The 21,713-nt window shown below is 38.2% G+C and overlaps 1 protein-coding gene across 7 annotated transcripts in view; it reads left to right on the plus strand.

Annotated features, from left to right (window-relative positions):
* LOC137618047 (uncharacterized) overlaps nucleotides 1–21,713 on the plus strand; it is a 590,306-nt gene that overhangs the window by 52,227 nt on the left and 516,366 nt on the right. For 5 of the 7 annotated variants that reach the window (XM_068347975.1, XM_068347976.1, XM_068347977.1 and 2 more), the window contains 2 exons: nucleotides 6,284–6,382; nucleotides 21,386–21,664. The exons of 1 other annotated variant lie outside the window; for it this stretch is intronic. In XM_068347975.1, the coding sequence (XP_068204076.1) occupies nucleotides 6,284–6,382; nucleotides 21,386–21,664 (378 nt within the window). The remainder of the gene's footprint in view (nucleotides 1–6,283; nucleotides 6,383–21,385; nucleotides 21,665–21,713) is intronic. One more of the 7 variants, XM_068347979.1, reaches the window with a different exon arrangement.

The following is a 21,713-nucleotide window of genomic DNA, read 5'->3' on the forward strand; positions in this document are numbered from 1 at the left end:
TCCTCTGCAAGTTTATAATGTTGAAGATCAGGCTAGTTTATGATCAACACACCCCTGAATGTGTGGTAGATTATAGCCTTGACTTAGGCTAATATCACACTTTTGTCATATGGTAATACAGTGGTACCTCTACATACAAATTTAATTCGTTCCACAACCAACTTCGGATGTAGAAAATGTTCGGATGTAGAAACGAATTTTCCCATAAGAATACATGGTAATTCATTTAATTTGTTCCTCAGCCTAAAAACCCATAATAAATCCTTAATAAATGGCTACACATAATAACACATAACAATAACATAACTGCATAATATGAAAGAAGCATGTAAAAAAGATAATTATAAAGAAATAATAAATAAAAAATGTGTTTTATTGCCACTTTACCTTAGAGACAGGCCAACGCAGGTGTAGGATTTGCTACGCCAGGAGGAGACGGACGATCGGCGAGAAGGTAGACATGGTGTTAAAATGTTCTTTAAATAAATACATCTCTCTCTCTCTCTCTCTCTCTCTCTCTCTCTCTCTCTCTGTCTCTCTGTTCTTCTTCACTGTTAGTGTTAGAGACGTCTATTATTTTTTTCTGAGAGAGAGAGAGATTAAACAAAAATGAGAGATTAAACAAAAATGTGTTGTGTACATATGATTTTTAACAGTGTTAACGAGTTGAAAGACAGCTAAATGTAACTAAAAAAACAATATCAGCGAATCTGAATTCCTCTATTAACTAAAACAAATATTGATACAAACACACTCGTGTGCGTATGCGCAAACACACACACACGCATGAGGAGACACGATCGGCGAGGAGGTAGAGATGGTGACTGCGATAACATACCGTAACTTACACTACGGAAATTTTAATCTAACTTAGTTTATTTATTTTTTTTTTTTATTTTTATATTTCATATTTTTTAAATTTTTTTTCTTTTGATTTTTTATTTTCATCACTTTCAGTGACGAGTTACGGTATGTCATCGCAGTCACCATCTCTACCTCCTCCCCGACCGTCTCTCTTACTGCGTAGCAATTTTTGCACCTGTGTGTGTGTGTTTGTGCATACGCACACGAGTGTGTTTGTATCAATATTTGTTTTAATTAATAAAGGAATTCAGATTAGCTGTTATTACTTTCTTAATTACATTTAATTGTTTTTCAACTCGTTAACGCTGTTAGAAATCATATGTACTGTAAACACATTTTTGTTTAATCTCTCTCTCTCTCTCTCTCTCTCTCTCTCTCTCTCTCTCTCGGAAAAAAAAATAATAGACGTATCTAACACTATAACAGTGAAGACGAGAGAGAGAGAGAGAGAGAGAGAGAGAGAGAGAGAGAGAGAGATTTTATTTAAAGAACATGTTAATGCTATGTTTAGAGAGAAACAGAAAAAGAGAGAAGTCTTATTTAAAATTGCTTGTTAATGCTATCATGGTTTTCTTTGCTTCACTTTTTTCTTTCTTTCTGTTCATCACGCTGGCCCTTCTCACAAATGATCGTTGCCAACAATCTCTTTGTCCTTTATCCCTATCAACAAAAGGCATTCCATCTCTTCCAGGGTATTGCTAAGATGTCTTGTAATAATGGTGATCCACTTCGATGGTTATTTGCTTTAATGGCTGCCTTCAGCTTGATGATCCTCGAGATCATAGGCCTATTCCGGCCATATTGTTTAGCCATACAGTATAACTCACATGCACACTGCTCTCATGTTTTTCTATAATTTCTTGCTTCAATTCTAATGAAAGAATTGCCTTCTTCCTGTACTGAAACTTAGCTTCTTAGGCACCATGATTATAGGTAAAATCAAAAAGGAAATGTGAGAAAAGGAAGAAAATAAGCACTGTTAATAACAGACCAAACAGAGGACAACCACACGATACACACAAGAATAGAGAACTGAGCACTCGACGCTCAATGGCGTAATGTTTACTTCGTGTGTCGAAATAAAATTCGGGTGTAGAGTCAAAAATTTGCTCGAATTTTACTTCGGATGTTGGAAAATTCGGATGTAGATACGTTCGTGTGTAGAGGTTCCACTGTAGTAAACTTATTAATCGTCATGACCGTCCACACACTAGCTTCTGGCCTAATGTTCATGATGCTGAAACCACGTGTTCTACGGAATTATTATTATTATTACTATCCAAGCTACAACCCTAGTTGGAAAAGCAAGATGCTATAAGCCCAGGGTCTCCAACAGGGAAAAATAGCCTAGTGAGGAAAGGAAATAAGGAAATAAATAAATGAAGAGAACAAATTAACAATAAATCATTCTAAAAAAGTAACAACGTCAAAACAGACATGTCATATATAAACTATTAACAACATCAAAAACAAATACTGTATGTCATAAATAAACTCTAAAAAGACTCATGTCCGCCTGGTCAACAAAAAAGCATTTGCTCCAACTTTGAACTTTTGAAGTTCTACTGATTCAACTACCCGATTAGGAAGATCATTCCACAACTTGGTAACAGCTGGAATAAAACTTCTAGAGTACTGGATGAAGTTAAGGGGCGAGGAATGTTTTCCCCCCTTCCCGAAAGTGACTCCCCCATCTGACACAGATGAAGGGACTTTCGGTAGATGACGTAGACGTGGCCCATGCTGTAGACGTTTTAGATGGCAGAGTACAAGATCATCCTTGCTGTTCTGGTTAGAGGAGGTGTCGTTAATTTGGGCAGGGTGCATCAGCCTATGTGTGTTTTGTGATATATGTAGAAAACAGGTATTTGATTCAATGGTGGGACAGTCTCTGAAGCCCAGTTATTCTCCTATTTTGGTAACTTTGTAGTTCTCAGTTGTGTAGTTGTCAGAACTCAAACCAGTCTGTTGCTCTAGGTTGGTTAGTAATCCAATGGGCTGTGGTATATAGGAATTGTTTTTGGGAGACTTTATTCTGCATTTGCTCTGTCTCTTGTGTTGGGGAGAAATTCTCTCTATAAAAAATCATATGAAGAGTGCATAGGTCCAAGTTACACCTATGGGAATTATGTTACGTGATCAAATTAATATGCTTAGCGTAAATAAAAAATTTAGCTTGACAGAAAGAGTCTAGTTCCTGCAAGCGGATGGGCTCTACAGTCGTCAGTATGCCCAGAAATTTGGAAATGGTGGGGTCACCCTTATGTTTCATGTTTGAAAATTCACCACGCCATGACCTTACCACATTGAAAACACTTTTTCTTGTCTGATCAGCAAAGTTAAACAATGTGGTCCCACGTCTGTCACTAATGGAATGGATGAACGCCTTGAAACTCTGTGCACTCGGCAACAAAGCGATGATGAAGGTGTTTTATCTTGTTCTGAATCCCTTAGCATAGAAAGTTAATATCCCGTTAGGTACAGTAAAAAACTAGGTCTTTACACCTTCCCTAATTTAACATATTGTAGCAGATATGAAACAAGTTCAGGCTCTCTGTGACACAAGGGAAATGATCTGCCCGAGAAGAAGGTTGTCACACCAAACAGTCTGCTCAGGCAACCAATTTCAGAGGTGGTCCATCTAAAACATCCCTTTTACATTTAATCACTGGGGGACTTTAGATCACATTCTGGAACCTCTGTTTTTTTGCAACCCTGTAGACAGTCCTTTATAGGTCTAAAATCTACCATTATTTTGTATCATAGACTGTAGTTTGTGTATTTTTAAGGGTCATTCTAGAATGTATCAATAACTAGAACTAGCCAGATTGTTAAAATATTTTAAGGCGTACTTTTAGGAAAAGAATTTTCAATCTCAGCCCTTATAATAATGAATCGATAATTAAATGGGTACTCAGCTTCTGGTATTATAACGGATGTATTTAAGCCTGTAAGCCTGTCAGTATAAAAAGGCCTCCAGTATTCAGGTTTATTTTTCAGAATTGGGATGTGATTTTACATATTTGTATGGTTTAATTTCTAAATCTTTGAAAATTTTTTCCCTTATATAATTAACAGCTAAATGAATAATAAACTACAAGCACTATATTTTATGGTGGGCTTTGGGAGCATAAGGTGATTTTGTCCTTTAGCCGTCACCCAGAGATATATTATTTCAAGAGTAAGAGTCTGTTATAATTTTTTTCCCTTCACCTCATTAGAAATTGTTGTAAGCATTTCATTTTGAAAAAGGGATTTTGACAAAGGAAAAATCTATTTCTGGGCGAGGAACCTGTGTCGCCCAGTGAAATGTTCCTTAAAGCACCATTTCAAAGGTTTGAATACTGCTAAATATACCAGAGAAAAAAGTTGCATGGAATGCCAGGAATATATCTAGCTCACTCACCCCTAAACGGTGTCGGTATTAAAACTGGGGCGAGTGATACCACTACCACAGGTCCCTTTCCAATTAAACTTCTCCCTCCTCAAAATCCCCCGTTACTACGAGGTGTCGTTCACTACAGCCTAGTCTTTCAAGACGTGTTCACTATATCTTGGTCAGTACAGGTAGTGTCCCTTATTTGCTATTAGGGATTAGGATTCAAAATCTTATAAAAGCCTAGATATTAGGAGTAAAGCTACAGCTTAATTTTTGCAGAAACCATTCTTTGGAAAGAATGTTATCAGTAGTAGGGTACCTGTTTGGTGTTTTGGAGACATTATCTTTAAGAATCCTGACTTTCGTATCAAGATCATTGGGTTTTAGGTCTTCTAGTGGTTGCTTGCACTGTGGTCTTTTAAATGTTTTTAGTTCAAATAAGTTGTAGACATTTCAGTTATTGTTAGAAATGCAATGCGGAGTTCCGTTATTCAAATTGTATTTTGAGATAATTATAATTATTATTATTATTATTATTATTATTATTATTATTACTAGCCAAGCTACAACACTAGTTGGAAAAGCAAGATGCTATAAGCCCAAGGGCTCCAATAGGGAAAAAGTAGCCCAGTGAGGAAAGGAAATAAGGAAATAAATAAATGATGAGAACAAATGAACAATAAATCATTCTAAAAACAGTATCAACGTCAAAACAGATATGTCATATATAAACTATAAAAAGACTCATGTTAGCCTCATCAAAATAAAAATATTTGCTGCAACTTTGAACTTTTGAAGTTCTACTGATTCAACTACCCGATTAGGAAGATCATTCCACAACTTGGTTACAGCTGGAATAAAACTTCTAGAATATTGTGTAGTATTGAGCCTCATGATGGAGAAGGCCTGGCTATTAGAATTAACTAGAATTAAATCTAGACTGATTTGAGTCCATAATTTTAATTATTCTATGCATTTTAATTTTCTTGTTAACCTGTCCATTTCCTTCGCTGCCATTCCACCTCCAACAGAGTGAGGGAGTCCGTAATATGAACATCAAGGCAAGTTCATAGAAATAAACAGAATTTTAATAGTCAAATTTGTTATTTCTATGCTTGCTTAATATTTGTATACATCACATGTCCACCCACCTCCCCTCTGACTTGTGATGTCAAGGAATAGGGAATACTTTAGAGTTCAATACTGGATATTATTATTATTATTACTTGCCAAGCTACAACAATAGTTGGAAAAGCAGGATGCTATAAGCCCAGGGGCTCCAACAGGGAAAATAGCCCATTGAGGAAAGGAAACAAGGAAATAATAAAATATTTTAGGAACAGCAACAACATTAAAATAAATATTTCCTATATAAACTATTAAAACTTTAACAAAACAAGAAATAAGATTGAACAGCGTGCCCTTGTGTACCCTCAAGCAAGAGAACTCTAACCCAAGACAGCGGAAGACCATGGTACAGAGGTTATGGTACTACCCAAGACTAAAGAACCATGAATCTGATGGCATTCCTTACCATTAATCGCTGGATGGTTTCATTATTTCACTAGTGGCATGTATCTTTTGAAAGAAAAGAAAATGGAAAATTTTCGATAAATTTTCTGGGGTGAATATTGATAATCTGAATTTATGGAGTAGTAGTAATATGAACATCAGGTGAGTACAGAAATAAAATTATGTTTTGTTAACATTTATGATTCATATAAACGATGAATCTTCTAGTACAGTATAATATGTTTTGCATTTGTTGTTATTGCTGATGTATAGATGTTTATTATTAAGTGTGTAAGATCATAGACCCTTTCATGTGATGGACTAATTATTTTGATGTTGTACTGTACTTTTCACAGGATTGCTAATGATTTTGAATGTCTGCTGTGTATTAATGCCAATTAGCTTTTAGTGTTGATATTATTGTATGGTTCACTTATTCTTTGTTCGTGCACGGCATTTCCGTCTCTCTAAGTAATCCCTTTTTATTTCATTCTTTTGTTGATTTTGGTCACTGTATACTCTTTGCAGGCTTTGCAGAGACAGTTTGAGAAGGAGTTGGATACAATTAATAGACAGATTACAAAAATACAGGAAGAACTGAAGAACATGAAAGACATTGATGCTCCCGTAAGCTTTTTATTTTTTTCTTCATTTTATTTCTTTAGTTAATACATTTGATGATGAGTTTTCTGTTACATTTTTTTTTCATTTAACACAATTTCACAAGTTGAACTATAGTTTAGATATTATCTTTTTTTTTTTTTTAGTTAAATATAGAAAAAAAGGCTGCTTAGATCATCTTGTATGGAATGGTAGTGAACAATAGTAGGTAGAATTTTGTTACTTTATTCTTGCAAAAATTTGGAATTTATTTTGTTCCAAAGATAAGTTGAGAAACCACTTGGTCTTCTATTTTGTTTTCTGTTGCATTATTAGTTTGTTCCAGTTTGTTTATCCTTGGTAGATAGATAAATATAAATTGGTTTGTAAATCTGGTACAATTGTGTCATTTAGAAAGACATTAGAGTAGTTGGAATTATAAGTAAATGATTTAATTACTGAAGACTAAGGGTTTAATACAAAATTTAGTTCACCTAGTTTATGACATTCTTCCTCTCTGGGAAATATCACAAGTAAATGCAAACATTGATTTCAGGTATTGACTATCAAATATTTCTATAAGCCTCCCCTGGCGTTTATGTTGCTCCTCTCTCAAAACTGGTTTTATTTTGACGTCAACCGTTAGACTAGAATTTTTTTTTTTTTTTTTGGGGGGGGGGCACTACCACTCTACTTAAGTATTAGGATTACATGGCGGTGTATGGTAATACTGCTACATAGGTAAATCAAAATATCCTTGTCGCTTTAGTCGCTCGAGCACACATTACTTGTCTCCAAATTGCTATTTGATTTTTTAGGAAATTTATAGAAAGGCTCTGAATTCCGACCGGATATGATCCCCACCGAACAAAAGAAACCTTTTCAGGGCCCAAGCCCTGTCCCAATCAGCCGAACAATCACAATTCACCTAACAACACTCGTAACGCCCATCTGGTTAGCCAAGTTGTCATATCCAACACGTCTGCAACCTGGTTAATGACGCTCATTGGGGCATTGTGTATGTAGGTGGGTCACCAGATTTTGTCCGCCAAAATACCCGAGTGCCCACTCGGCTAATGCGCATAGCATAACATGTACTACTTGCCAGAACAGGGGAACAGCAAGACAAGTGTTTATTGCAAGCGAAGTGAAAGAACAGTAAATTAATAATTAGTATTAGTATGTGATTCTGTCATAACTTCTCTCTCTCTTCAGTACCCATATCAGATGAATATAGGACAACTGACCTGATCAGGCAGCTCCTTTCTCATGGTCATATTCTTATTTGTAGGGAGACTGGAGTATCCTCCCCCGCTAAAATATTAAGTGTTCCAACACAATCATGTATGTGGGAATACAGTCTGAAAATTAGGTTCTAAAGAATGCTGTGATACAGCTGAATAAGCAAGCTAATCCCACCGCTTTTGCTTTTGATTGATTGATTGATTGATTGATATATATGTATGTATATACACGCACACATTATCTATTATATTATCCCTAGATTCTGGATCTTGGCTATCCCTAGACACACATTGTCTTCGCTAAATTTTCCAGGCAGAGGGTGAATCCCCATTCTCTCATGGGCACCATAGATCTTTTGATTGCTACTATTTATGCAACTGTAATATGGTCTGCAACAGCTCGGCTAAATTTTCCCTGCTCTTTGCCTCCATTCATATTCATATATTTGAGCTCTTCATATCTAATTGATCACGCTTCTAAATTTCCCAACTCATTTTTTTAAACGTTAACGTTAACTTTCGCTATATACGGTATGTATTGTCTACGGTACAAGTTTATAGTCTTGGTTGTCTTGGACACTTTACTGTTGTGGGCTACTGTATTTTTCCTTACCAGTTCCTAACTTTTGGGAGTTTATGATGTTTGTTAGATTAAATACTATGGTTGGTGAAGGTTTTCTATTGTAATGCCTTTTTCTTTGGAAAAGTCTTTGAATTTCCTTTCTTGTACGTGCTTGTCTGGGTTGAATTTTCATAGATATCTTATAATTTATTCTTGTTGACTCTTCATTATATTTAGGGTAATATTTGGTAGGACATTGGTATAAATATGATACAATCTTCGATAAGTCTCTGTAATAGAATCTTAAGCTAGAAAGAATGTGGAATTAATGTTATCAGTTGCATATCTTGAAAATGTTTAATTGTAGGCTATGAAAGAGGTTTTCTCAAAAAGGTAATCCCCTATGCATTTAATAAGGTGGGGGTCAGCTGCATTTATTTTAACTTTTCATTTCCTTACTAAACCCCCTTTTCACTCATATGTTTGTATTTAGACAAGTTAATTTTGTGATTCCACTATTATGATTTAGTACTTGCTGTTGGATTAGAATTTATTGGTAGTCAACTCCGGATAGCAAGGTTGGTAGCGTCGCGGACTTCTATTTCAGAGGTCCCGAGTTCGGTCCCCGCCAGGGACGCGAATACCGTGAGACCTTCTACCGGGGGTTACTACCTAGGGTGGCGCCGGGGGGGTGGGGTTAGAGGGGATTAGTGACAGTCCCTGCTGGCTTATGGTCGCCCGAGGAGAACGATGTAAATCGTCTCAGTGGAGACCTAAAACCCGCAACTTTAACTTTCAACTATGTTTCTTTTTTGAACTGACCCTGTTCTTTACTCTTGAAAATTTATTTGAAGTGCAAGTGTCAAAAGGCTTGGCTTTTAGCTTGCTCATGTTTTCCTTGTGTTATTATCTATACCACCTGTGTCTATCGTGTACCAGAGTATTTCATCGAAGATTCCTGCTGATGTTTCTTGGGCTTTCTCTTTTGGAGTTTTCTCCGAACCTCCCTCTTAAGTGGTCAATGTTGAGCAGCATATTTTATTTGATGATTCATGGCTATTTAACCCTTTTACCCCCAATGGTCGTACTGGTACGTTTCACAAAACTCATCCCTTTACCCCCATGGATGTACCGGTACGTCCTTGCAAAAACCTGCTATTTATATTTTTTTGCATATTTTTGATAACTTTATGAGAAACTTCAGGCATTTTCCAAAATAATGAGACCAACCTGACCTCTCTATGACAAAAATTAAGGCTGTTAGCACAATTTAAAAAAAAATATATTGCAAAATGTGCTTAAAAAAAAAAAACGTCTGGGTTGGAAAGTTCCAAATAGCGTTAGGGGTAAAAGGGTTAAGAGGCATTCTACTTTTTCTGTAGCTGTAAGAGAGTCCACAGCTCTCAGGTCCTTCAGTGAGACATTTCATACTATAAGTCAGCCTAATTTATCCTGTGCCACCATGGACCATGCCTGCTCAACCATGGTGGGAAAAAGCATTTAAGGTGTTTCTCTGGGGATATTCAAGACTATGAAGATGGGTACAAAATAGTTGCAGGGTTTGTGTAAATGGTATAGTTTATTTAAATATTTTTTAAAGAATACTAAATATCGCAATAAGTCTGGAAAAAATATGAATTAATGTCACCTGGAATTAGGACCAAGTTTGGAAACAAGGTTTTTATGAGCAGTTGCCCATTTCCATTCATGCATTTATAGCGTCGTCATCTTTTTCAGATGAGAAAAGAAAGTAGGGGTAAAGTTGAGGTGAAAATTAGAGATAGGTAATGGAATACCAAACTGCCACCTTTTATCCAAATGAAAAGATATATTAAATAAATTTTGAATTAGCATTACTTACAAAATGATAAGATTTAAATAGCGTAGTTATTATTGTATATAGAAAAATAATTTGCACCAGTCCAGCAATCTTTCTATGCTCCATTTTTTGTGTAAATAATAACTAAATGCTATATCTATACATAGTAAAATATTTTGTGACGTGTGTGTGTATGAATATACTGTATATATATGTGTATATATATATATATATATATATATATATATATATATATATATATATACATATATATATATATGTATATATATATATATATATATATATATATATATATATATATATATATATATATATACATATATATATATATATATATATATATATATATATATATATATACACACATATATATATATATATATATATATAAATATATATGTATATATATGTATATATATATATATGTATATATATATATATATATATATATATATATATATATATATATATATATATATGTGTGTGTGTATATGTATATGTATCCGTATACGTACACGTACACGTTCATGTACATACATACATATATGTATGCATATTTGTTCCTACACAAAAACAAACCCTTGCCCTTTAATAGGAGTATGCTTTTAGCCTAGCAGGAACTCGGCTATTAAAAATTTCTCACAGTTTCGGCAGTTACTGGCGTTTGGCAAGAAGGCCACTTCTTCCTTTCTTCGTTTCGTCACTCACTGCCAGTCGGGACGTATGGCCTCTTCACTTTTATAGGTCAATAGGTTTTAGAAGACTGATCAATAAGAATTACTTGTATATAACTCCTCCTGTTTCTCTCCACGTGGGAGAGAGGGTGCACCCTAGGAGTCGCTAATACTCTCTTCACTGAAGACGAAGAATAAGACAAGCCAGAGAGCTGAGATGACTAAGAGGATACCTCATAGTGTTCCTTCATCTCGTCACACATTGCCAGTTGGGGTGAAAGGGCTTTGCCCTTCTTTGATGGAGTCCTAAACACCGATTGATGAAAGTTGCATTCATGTAGTGCCTACCATTTCTCTTCCTGTTGGAGAGACAGTGTTACCTGTGTTTGTGCTCCCTTACCTGTTTGTGCTGCCACTCATAGTTGCGCCCCCTCAACTGTAGGCATACACCCAGTGGCATGCTATTATGCCCGCACTCACAACGGCTCTACTGCTCACTCGGCATCGCCCTCTATTCCTGCCCCCTTGCATGTGCTCACACACATTCACTCTTGTACGTGTGCTCACACTCCTACAACAGGAAGGATAGAAGATTATCTCCTTTAGCTTGCCCTCACCTGTTCACACACCCTTGATTGCTCTCCTGTGCTCAAACCTGCTTCTACGGAAGTGTGACCTCATCTGCTAATGCTCGGTCTTAGTGGAATGTGCCCGCATATGTTCTTGTGCTCCCTAGAGCACTCTCCTACAGGAGTGGTCTCTCTACTGTTTGAGTGTGCCTTTGTAGGTTGGTGTGCTCTCCTGCGAGAGTGCAGGCTCACCTTCCGATAGCTGACATACGCCATCTAGTAAGGCGAGAATCTTGATAGTTCTACATTTGCCAGAATTTTTAATGAGGTGAGGGAATAGGAACTGGGAAAGTATCATCCCATGTATATGTAGCAGTGGAAGATTACTTTAATCAGTGACTGTTCTTGTAGCATGTATGTGTTATGACATCTTACCTTCACAAGCTCAAAGGTTTTCCTGTGCACAAAACAGGTCACCTCGGGCTTGTTCAATACAAACTGCATTTCCCATGGGATTGGCTATGCATTGCAGCTGTGAAACTTATAATTGGTTACTACGGTCAGGATCATTACATAGTCATACCTCTCTTCACGAAAGAATCTGCTTACGAAATGTTTAAGGTGCAAAACGAGATGCAAATATTTTTATGACTCACTTCGCAAAAAATGATTCATTTTAAGAAAAGAGATTTGTCAGCCAGGCCGAGAATAAAATAGTTGCCCAATATAAAGTTGAAGAAAATAGATTTAGGCAATAGAAAATGGAGGTCTAGTCTATAACAGGGGTAACTATAATAGTACAGTACATAATATGTACTGTACAATTATAGTTACTGTACTATTATAGTTACCCCTGTTATAAACTATGGTACTGTATATTTTGTATGTGAACAGTATTGTACTGTACATATTGTTTTTTTTATTTATTTTTAGATTATGTTGTAATAACAACTTAATTTACTGGTATTAGCTGTTAGTTTAGGTATATTGAATGGTTCAAATGTATTTGGCTGTACAGTATTTCATTGTGGTTATACTGTAGCTTTTTTATAAGAAACCAGTTCACCTGTTCTTTCCCAGCTCTTCTACCAAAGAAGAGAAGGAGGAAGAAATCACTGAAGCACAGGATGACTGATTGAGTAGGGTTGCTTGAGCCTCGACTGATTTTTATGGAAGGGACAGTGCTGTACCAAAACCCATCTTCCAAGGATTTTCAGTGCGAGGTGCAGCAACTCATGTTTCTAATTCCAGTGACACTGAGCACGACCACTGCTGGCTGGGAATTTGGCAGCTGCTTTCGGGACCCTCCTAAAACACTTGGGTGATACCATTTCATGAGATATCCCCATTCTCCATTACTGCTTTTTTTTTTTTTACATAGATCTTCTTACATTCAGAGACAGATCCTTGACTGAGTTTTCTCAGTCATCAAGATCTTCCATCTCGGTCATGCCTTAAGGGTTGGAACAGGTGACTATTTGAATCTGATCTCGGCTCTGGTGCAGACACTTATACTGTATGCCACGTCATGCGCGTGAGCCATTCTGTCGGTAAGGATTCTCTCTACCAAGTTTAGTTACTGACCTTCAGGATAAAGATGCCAGAGACGACTGTCTTTAGGTCAGCTTAGTATTATTATTATTATTATTACTAGCCAAGCTACAACCCTAGTTGGAAAAGCAAGATGCTATAAGCCCAAGGGCTCCAATAGGGAAAAATAGCCCAGTGAGGAAAAGGAAATACAGTGAACCCTCGTTTATCGCGGTAGATAGGTTCCAGACGCGGGCGCGATAGGTGAAAATCCGCGAAGTAGTGACAGCATATTTACCTATTTATTTAACATGTATATTCGGACTTTTAAAACCTTCCCTTGTATGTAGTACTGTTAACAAACCACCCTTTAATGTACAGAACACTTAATGCATGTACTACAGCACCCTAAACTAAAACAGGCACAAATATTAAAGGCGATTTTATATCATGTGTTTCCTAAACACCTAAAAAGCACGATAAAAAATGGCAACCAATGTTTTGTTTACGTTCATCTCTGATCATAATGAAGAAACAAACTCATTTAGTGTACACATATATGTACGTATAGGTTAGTTTTTGCATCGATTATATTGATTATACAGTACTGTATGTTGATCTTTTTATTACCAATGTTTTAGTTTACGTATTTTTCTTAGGACTTCCAAATGAAATCTTTTTCTTTATGACGCCGCCTGAAACGACGGCGTGTACGCTCAGTAAACAACCACGCTCAGAACAAACAAGGCATTTAACGCGCATGATGATAGTGATAAATAATGATACAGTACATACAGTATTTACAGTAAAAGCATTTACAAAATATGTTACCTTACAAATATAAATTATACAGTACTTGTACGTAGCAAAGCAGGAAAACAATTTGAGAGAGAGAGAGAGAGAGAGAGAGAGAGAGAGAGAGAGAGAGAGAGAGAGAGAGAGAGAGAGAGAGAGAGAGAGAGAGAGAGAGAGAGAGAGAGAGAGAGAGAGATTGTTTTACGTACGTAAATGTAAATTTTAAACAAAAAAAATATGATAGGTTACAACATGTAGACTTTTAAAACCTTCCCTTTAACTTAATGCATACAGTACGTACATTACTAAACTATAAAACAGGTTAAAGTAAAAAATAAAGATTGTTACTGTACTCACCACGAAAGAAGTTCAAGAAAAACTTGAATGACGATGGCGATGAATTTGCTGCACAGTAGAAATGATGATGATGAAGCTGATGATGTGTTCTACTGTGCAGTCAATGATAGTATTTTACGTCTCTTCAGACGGAGGTGTCTTTTCCTGGGACACCTCTTCAACTTCTTCAATTTCTTCCGAAGGCGTACTAGCAGGAGGAACTGGCTCTTTTTTGCGAGGCTGGAAGAACATTGTGATCGGAAGTTGTTGCCGCTGCTTCTTTTTTCGATCCAAGAGCATCCTGTAGGGAGTCTTGATGTCATCGACCTTATTTGAGAATTGCATCGAGCGAACCATATCCTCGTCCCACTCTTGTAACATTTCTTTCACCTCCTTCATATGGTTGCAGAACTTGGCAAGCCGTTCTAATGTTAAGCCCGTTTCTTCGACATTTTCTTGGGTCTCTTCCTGGGTACCCTCACTCTCTTCCTCACTTGCCGATTTCGTCAGGTCTTCGAGGTCTGCGTCAGTTAGGGGCTGGGAATGGCAGTCCAACAACTCGTCGACGTCTTCAGTCGTCATGTCGCCAAACCCGTCACCTCCAATTATGGCAGCCAACTGCACAGATTTCCGTATTGCAGAGTGTTGGATTTCCGACGGAGTAAATCCCTTGTCGTCGTAAACAATATCGGGCCACAGCTTCTTCCAGCTCGCATTTACGGTTGCAGGTTTCATCTCTTGAAGTGCCTTTTGAATATTCTGCAGGCACGTGGCTATGGTGTACTGCCGCCAGTACGCCTTCAAGTTGAAGTCTTCATCCTCGTCATCTTGGGCAGCATCCACACACGCAACGAGGTCCGCCAAGGTATTCTTCGTGTAGAGGGCCTTGAACGCCCTGATAACCCCCTGGTCCATTGGTTGAATTAATGACGTGGTGTTGGGTGGCAGGAACTCAACCTGAACGCCCTCACGCGACAGGTCAGTTGCGTGTCCACCAGCGTTATCCATAAGGAGAAGGATCTTGAATGGCAAGCCCTTCTCTAAGAGATATTCATGGACTTGCGGGATGAAACACTGGTGGAACCAGTTGGAGGTCAGCATCTTCGTAATCCATGCTTTTTGATTATGCATCCAGTACACGGGAAGGAGATTCTTATTTTTATTTTTCAAAGCGCGAGGATTTTTCGACTTATAAATAAGCCCCGGCTTTAACAAAAATCCAGCAGCATTGCCACACATCACGAGGGTAACGCGATCCTTGAATGCCTTAAAGCCAGAGGCTTTGGCTTCCTCTTTGAACAGGAAAGTTCGCGACGGCATTCTCTTCCAAAACAAGCCGGTTTCATCCATATTAAAGACTTGTTCCGGCTTGTATCCACCTTCAGCGATAATGTTCTTGAAAGTCTGGTTCACGTAAGTTTCAGCAGCGGCAGTGTCAGCGGAAGCAGACTCCCCATGCAGGGAAACGCTTTTCAGGGCGAAGCGTTTCTGAAACTTCGCGAACCATCCTTTGCTTGCGGAAAAACGTTTCTGAGGCTGGGAATCAGTGGATGTCCCTGGTTGAGGATCATCTGCATCATCATCATCTTCAGCATGGTTGCCGTCGTCGTCTTTAGGTTCCTTTGCAGCAAAATTCTCATATAAGCTCAAAGCCTTTGTTTGGATGGTGTTCGTATCCAACGCTATGTTCTTCTTCCGGCAGTCGGCAATCCACACAGCTAAAGCACCTTCCATGCGTACGATCGTTTTATTACGCGTTGTAACGACTCGCTTCGCTGATCTGCTAAAGGTGATTGCAGCAGTCTTTCTAATGTTCGCCTCGTCCTTCTTGATGTAGCGAACGGTGGATTCGTTGATGCCAAAATGGCGGCCGGCGGCCGCGTAACTTCTACCATCTTTTAACATGTCGAGAAGCGTAACCTTCTCAGCTATCGTCATCATCCTTCGGTGGCGTTTAGGCTCACTACCAGCCTTACTAGAAGCAGAACGCTTGGGAGGCATTGTAACAGAAAGTTCAACAAAAAGTTCAACTTAAAACAGTCGCACACAGCACAGATTAAACTTCACAAACTTAAGAACGTCTACTCAGCAATACGCGGAAAGAGAAAGTGAACGATGCAGCCCCGCGAGAACTTTGATGCTGCGGGTAGAAGATGCGGGCAAAACACCAATCACAGGCTAGATAACAAAACTTGAGTTTTGATTCGTCATCTATCAGCGCTTGAACCAATCACAACCCGTCTTACAGTACTATGGCGCGTTGGTTACTCATAGAAGATGCCCCCGCGCATACTGAACGTACGTAGATTAAGTACAATACCGTAATAATAATAAATAATGATAATAATACTGTACAGTAATAATAATAATAATAATGATTAATAATAATAACAATAATAATTTTATCAACAACAACAACAATAATAATAATAATAACAATAATAATAAAAATTTACGTACGCTATTTTACGCCTCTCTCTCTCTCTCTCTCTCTCTCTCTCTCTCTCTCTCTCTCTCTCTCTCTCTCTCTCTCTCTCGTACGCTTACAGTATTCGAAATGTGATTTTTGCAACAAAGAATATTATTGGATGCAGTACTGTACTACGTACGTATACATACAAAAGATTCATGGAAAAGAAGCACATCCATTACAGTACACACCATTCTAATATGGTATGACTGCATCTGATTTGCGTTTCATGTTCGATTTAATTTTACTACGTACTGAATTATCGTATGATCACATTCTCTTTTCGTGTTTTATTTCTTTCTGTGCTGAATTATATATCATATGTAATGCAATGAACAATCAGTAAGAGCAGATATTACTAATTACAGTATTAATGGAATTACAGGTAACAAAATATCGTATTTGGTTGTCTTCAGATTTCGCGGTATTTTCGAATTTTCCGGAAAATCTGCGATATGTATATATATATGGGTTATGGGAAAACCCCGCGAAGTGGTGAATCCGCGATTGTCGAACCGCGAAGTAGCGAGGGTTCACTGTATGGAAATAAATAAGTGATGAGAATAAATTAACAATAAATCATTCTAAAAACTGATTCCTCTGAATAATGGAATTCTTTTCACTTTAGTGATTGATAGGATCCTGATTGCTAGGCTTTCCTAGACATCCTTCCCAATTGATCGAACCGGCAGAGTTCAAGCAAAAGGACATGACGTCCCGACACCTGACTCCTCTACCACGAAAGCTGCATCCATGACCAGCAACCAAACTACATCGAGGTTCGATCGTTGGGTGGTCGTAATCACATGCTGAACTATGACCCATGGTTTGTCAAGCCCAAGTTTGAGGAAGTACTTGCACATGATTCGCCAAATAGGGCCGTACTTAAGAGACAATAGAGCATATGCTCTTTACAGAATGCATTGGTACAGAGGCAACAGTCTGGTTATCCACAGAAGCAGGAGACATCATGGGGTGGTAGTGGAAACCAGGTCTCCTCTTCCATTGATTAGTTACTGCTAAGGGTCCAGATTAGCTTCTCCAGGATTTTCCTCCTCTAGAAAGACTGATAGGGTAAGGCAAGGAAGAAAGGATCATGGAATTCAGTGACTTCCTGCAGCTTCCACAAGTGGGCATTTGCCTGACAGGACACTTGAGCAACTCAGACAACAGTCTAGACCAACTATACTTGCTGGCAATCACCAGGATCTACAAGAATTTACCCCCAACTGGCTGGTACAGAAGTGACTCTGAGGCTTTCAAGAAGGTTTACAGACTTTGCGAATGGAATAGTCAACAGGAAACCTTCGTAGCTTCCCAGATGGCGTTCAGGATTGGCATGGCTAGCATTGTACTGTCCTTCATAAGAGTTAAGACTGCTCTATCTCCTTGGACCTGAAGGACACACACCATCAGATCTATATGCTGCATCCTTGGGAAAGGGCCTGTCACGCCCCAAGTGTTCACGGTGTCTTTCTAGAATATTTTCAATCGGAAATTCTCTATCGACAGGTCTTCAAGATCGTCCCTTTCTTCCCTCAAACAGGAGAATCGATTCAGCATCAAGACAGTCTTCTTTCCTTTAGTATCAATCTGCAGATTGAGATATTTTGGAGGCAGTTCTTCAGGACTCCCAGACAGAGATGGAATATCGGAAAATAACTAAGCATGACAGGTATTTGGACCTCTCCAGCAAACAATTATAGCAGTAGAATTAATGAAAATGTCTTGCACTACGTTTCAGATTGACAAGGACAACACCTAAAACTTTCTCTGTCAGCAAGAAGGCTAGTTCTGCATTGCTGTCTCCTTAGCAATTGATCCAACAGCTCGTGAAGCTTTGCTGGTGAACAAGTAGCTTTCCCCATACCCTCTTGTTGGGTGGCATCAGGAATACGGGATGATCTACCTTGGTACCTATATGATGAATTTAATCGTCGGTACTCTCTTTTGAGAATCTACTGTTCACAGATATAGTGGAGAAGTATGATACGCTCAGGTGAGATTCTTTGTCTAGAGAAGGTGAGCTACGGAAGAAATGCACCTGCCTTTAAACCTATGAGGAATGCTTGCAGAGCTTCTACTTTGCAGGCTTCCCAAAGAGTTTGAAAGAGTACTTGGTAGTGGTATTGATCAACAACTCTTCCATTTGTGGCCAAAATTACAAAGGGTTCCTGTTCACTAAACCTTCTGAAACAGGTGCACTCTCTGGAGTAGAACTTTGCACTGTTCTTTCAGACAAGAGCTGTGTTTGAGAAAAAATTTCTAATGCTCAGTCAATAGTCGTGGTGTAGGAGATTTATGTTATCCCTACATCATTTTGTGATGGGAAGGCTTCAGTTCTCACCACTGCTCAACATTCTTTGCCATGGAATAGATTAGGAAACTTGCAGTTTTCAACCAGGCTCAAATGGTTGGCAAAGTTCAAAGACGCCTTCCAACATTGCTGGGATTCTCAAACGCTTACGCCTTCCTTGTTTCTGATTTTTTCAGCATTTGGTTGAAGACATCAGGATTCCCAAACTGCCACACATGTATGGTTCCCAGATCAGCTATTTGTCTCTCCCTTCATTGGAGGAGCTCCCAATTTCTGGGGTAAAGATACTGCTCAGTCCAACAACTTTATGTTTCCAACTTGGATTCAGACCTGGACTCCTGATGAGAATTGGCAGAACTGGGAGGGATGGGTTAGTCTTGACCTCTGACAGCTCAAGCTGCATGGAGCATTTCACAAGCTCTCTGGTCTCTTAATCGGACCCGATTAAGCGTGGTAGTAAAATTAATAGGAAACAGCATATCTTTACTTACGTCACTAGTCCCTCTGTATTATTAGTGTTTAGAAGTTTGTTGCCAGGGCCTAGAATACAGTCAGCCACAAGCCCAATCCTTCTTCATCTCTTTCCTAGAGGCAATTAGCAGGGACCTGAATGGCTTGTCTTCCTGTTTTGGCAAGTGGAACACTACAATTCTTCTTTCAGTTTGGAAGAAATAAAGAAATCTTAAAACCTTTCTTTCTGGTTTTATGCAGCAATAAGACACAACTTCCCAAGGGAATGAGAGGACCACCCAGGATTTGATCACACAAAGCCAGAATATAGGATCCACCCCAGCTATCAGAAAGAACCTCTCGGAGGCAATTTTTGGGAAGGTGGTAATCTGTTAGCAACAGATGTCCCTAATTGTGTATTGGCTATAGGGGTACCTATAGTTTCTTGGATATCTTATTCTTGAACTGGTGATTGGTAATCAACAGATCATGTAGCCAACCTATCTCCCCCTCGGACCAAGAAGCATCTCGTGTAAAATAGCGGTTGTGACGCAAGCCCAGAAAGAGAGATAAGATCAACTGGCCTTTTACCTCTTCTTTCTCTCTTCCCCTTCCTTTGGGGTACAGCAGCCACTCAGTTATTTGCTGGACTGGATGATGGATGTGTGTAAGCCACATGCTTGATTACCTTTTTTAGCAATTAGTTTGTCTAGAAGTGTCTCCTCGATCCTCCCAAATGAGGGGGAGAATGGAAAAATCATCTCATATGACCATACATTTCGACATATACAGATGTAGATTCTTCCTTGACCGCATACCAGTACATGTTAGTGACCTAGCCTAACACATGCCTCACCTTCATGTCCACGTTATTAGGAGGTTGAGAGGAGTCACTACATTAGCTCATACACAGGACCAAATTGCTTCAACATTCCCTGGAAAGTAAACCAGCCAGTTGGTTATAGGGTCTTCCTTTCTCCCAAGGGTAAATCTCATATTAAAGGATGAGAATTTATATCCGTGTTGGAACAAATCACAAATTTTTTTTCAAGTTATTTGTATTTCTCCTATCTATACAAATGCAAGTCCTATAAGGTGCACTTTCTGCCTCAACCACCCTGCAAGTCATAGGTTTAAGGTCAAAGTGGTTACTCAGTGTGCTGGCAGGCCTGGATGGGGCGTGATGGCCTCCCTGCTACCCGCCAGTAGCTACCCACACCGCATTATAAATTTTTAATAGCCGAGTTCAAACTATACTGAAAGCATACTCCTATTAAGAGAAAAATAGAAATTAGTTTGAAAATTTGCGCTATTTATCTATACTTATAATAGTTGTCAACCAATAATTATAGGTTAGGGGGTAATATTTGGTTAGGGGTAATATTTGGTTAGATTAATGGCCAGTAGACTACACTTTGGGACAAAAACTATTCAGAAATTAGGTCGTATAGGGTTTCCCTTCTATCTTGTCGAGTGTTTTGATCTTTGCTGCTTCAAGTTTCCTATTGTTACCAGCCATTTTTCATATTTAAAATTTTTGCAAAGATTAATTTCTAAATGATTTTAAAACATTTAAATGAAATATGCAGTTCTTTTATCTTCCATATCAAAATATCTCAAAAGATGATTTATCAGCTGTAGGTTTTTCAGAGTTGTTTGCGTTTTATGTTAGTTTAAGATTAAGTGGACAAAATGGCAAATGATATTTAAGTTGGAGAATAAGTATGACATTTCATCATTTGTTTGAAGATTACTTTGCAAACTCAAAGCATAACCTCTGACCAACATGTGACTCCAATCCCCCAGAAATGTAATTGCGTTGCAAAAAGTTCAGTTACTTGGCTTTACATTATAAACTTTGAGCACTTTGGGAATTTACTCTTTTTCTCCAGTGGCCTTCTGTTTTTACTGAAACTTTTTTTTCAGGTAATAAAATACACTATTTTTAAAAACACATAACAAAATTATAATTCATTAATACATAGTTTTACTTCTACTTGCTTCAGTTTTAACCAGTTATACCCTAATGGTCTTTTGGTCAGGCCTTTAGTCAGACCTTGTAAGAGAGAGAATATTTCTCAGCTTTAATTTTTTTCACGTCTCTGCTCAAGAACCTACTGCTTTAGCTGTGGCTAACTAATTAAGTGACAAATTAGAAGTTTTGTATGGTTATAGATATTATTTTAATTTTTCTTAGTATTTTTTTTTGTTTGTATGTCATGACGTGTTGTATTTGTTTTCAGTTGCAAACGCACCCGCGCTCCTCCCCACGCTCTCCACCTCTGTTGAGACAGTCTTTTTCCCATCACTATTCCCATTCCATGTCAGACATGCCTCCTCCCCTTCCAGCACGCAACCGGAACCTAGTCACCCAAACTTCCGTTCCCAATATATCCTCCTCCTCTACATCTTTGATTTGTGCTCCTCCACTACCCCCAAGACTTTCCCATCTAGATAGAGCTGGGGAGGGAGGCCTAGCACAAAGTCTAGAGAACATTCATAAGGTGCAGAGTCTTACTCATGTAAGTTTCAGTTGATCCATGCAAAAAGAAGTAAAGTATTGTAATTCGT

The sequence above is a fragment of the Palaemon carinicauda genome, chromosome 24 (assembly GCF_036898095.1).
Source record: "Palaemon carinicauda isolate YSFRI2023 chromosome 24, ASM3689809v2, whole genome shotgun sequence".
NCBI lineage: Eukaryota > Metazoa > Arthropoda > Malacostraca > Decapoda > Palaemonidae > Palaemon > Palaemon carinicauda.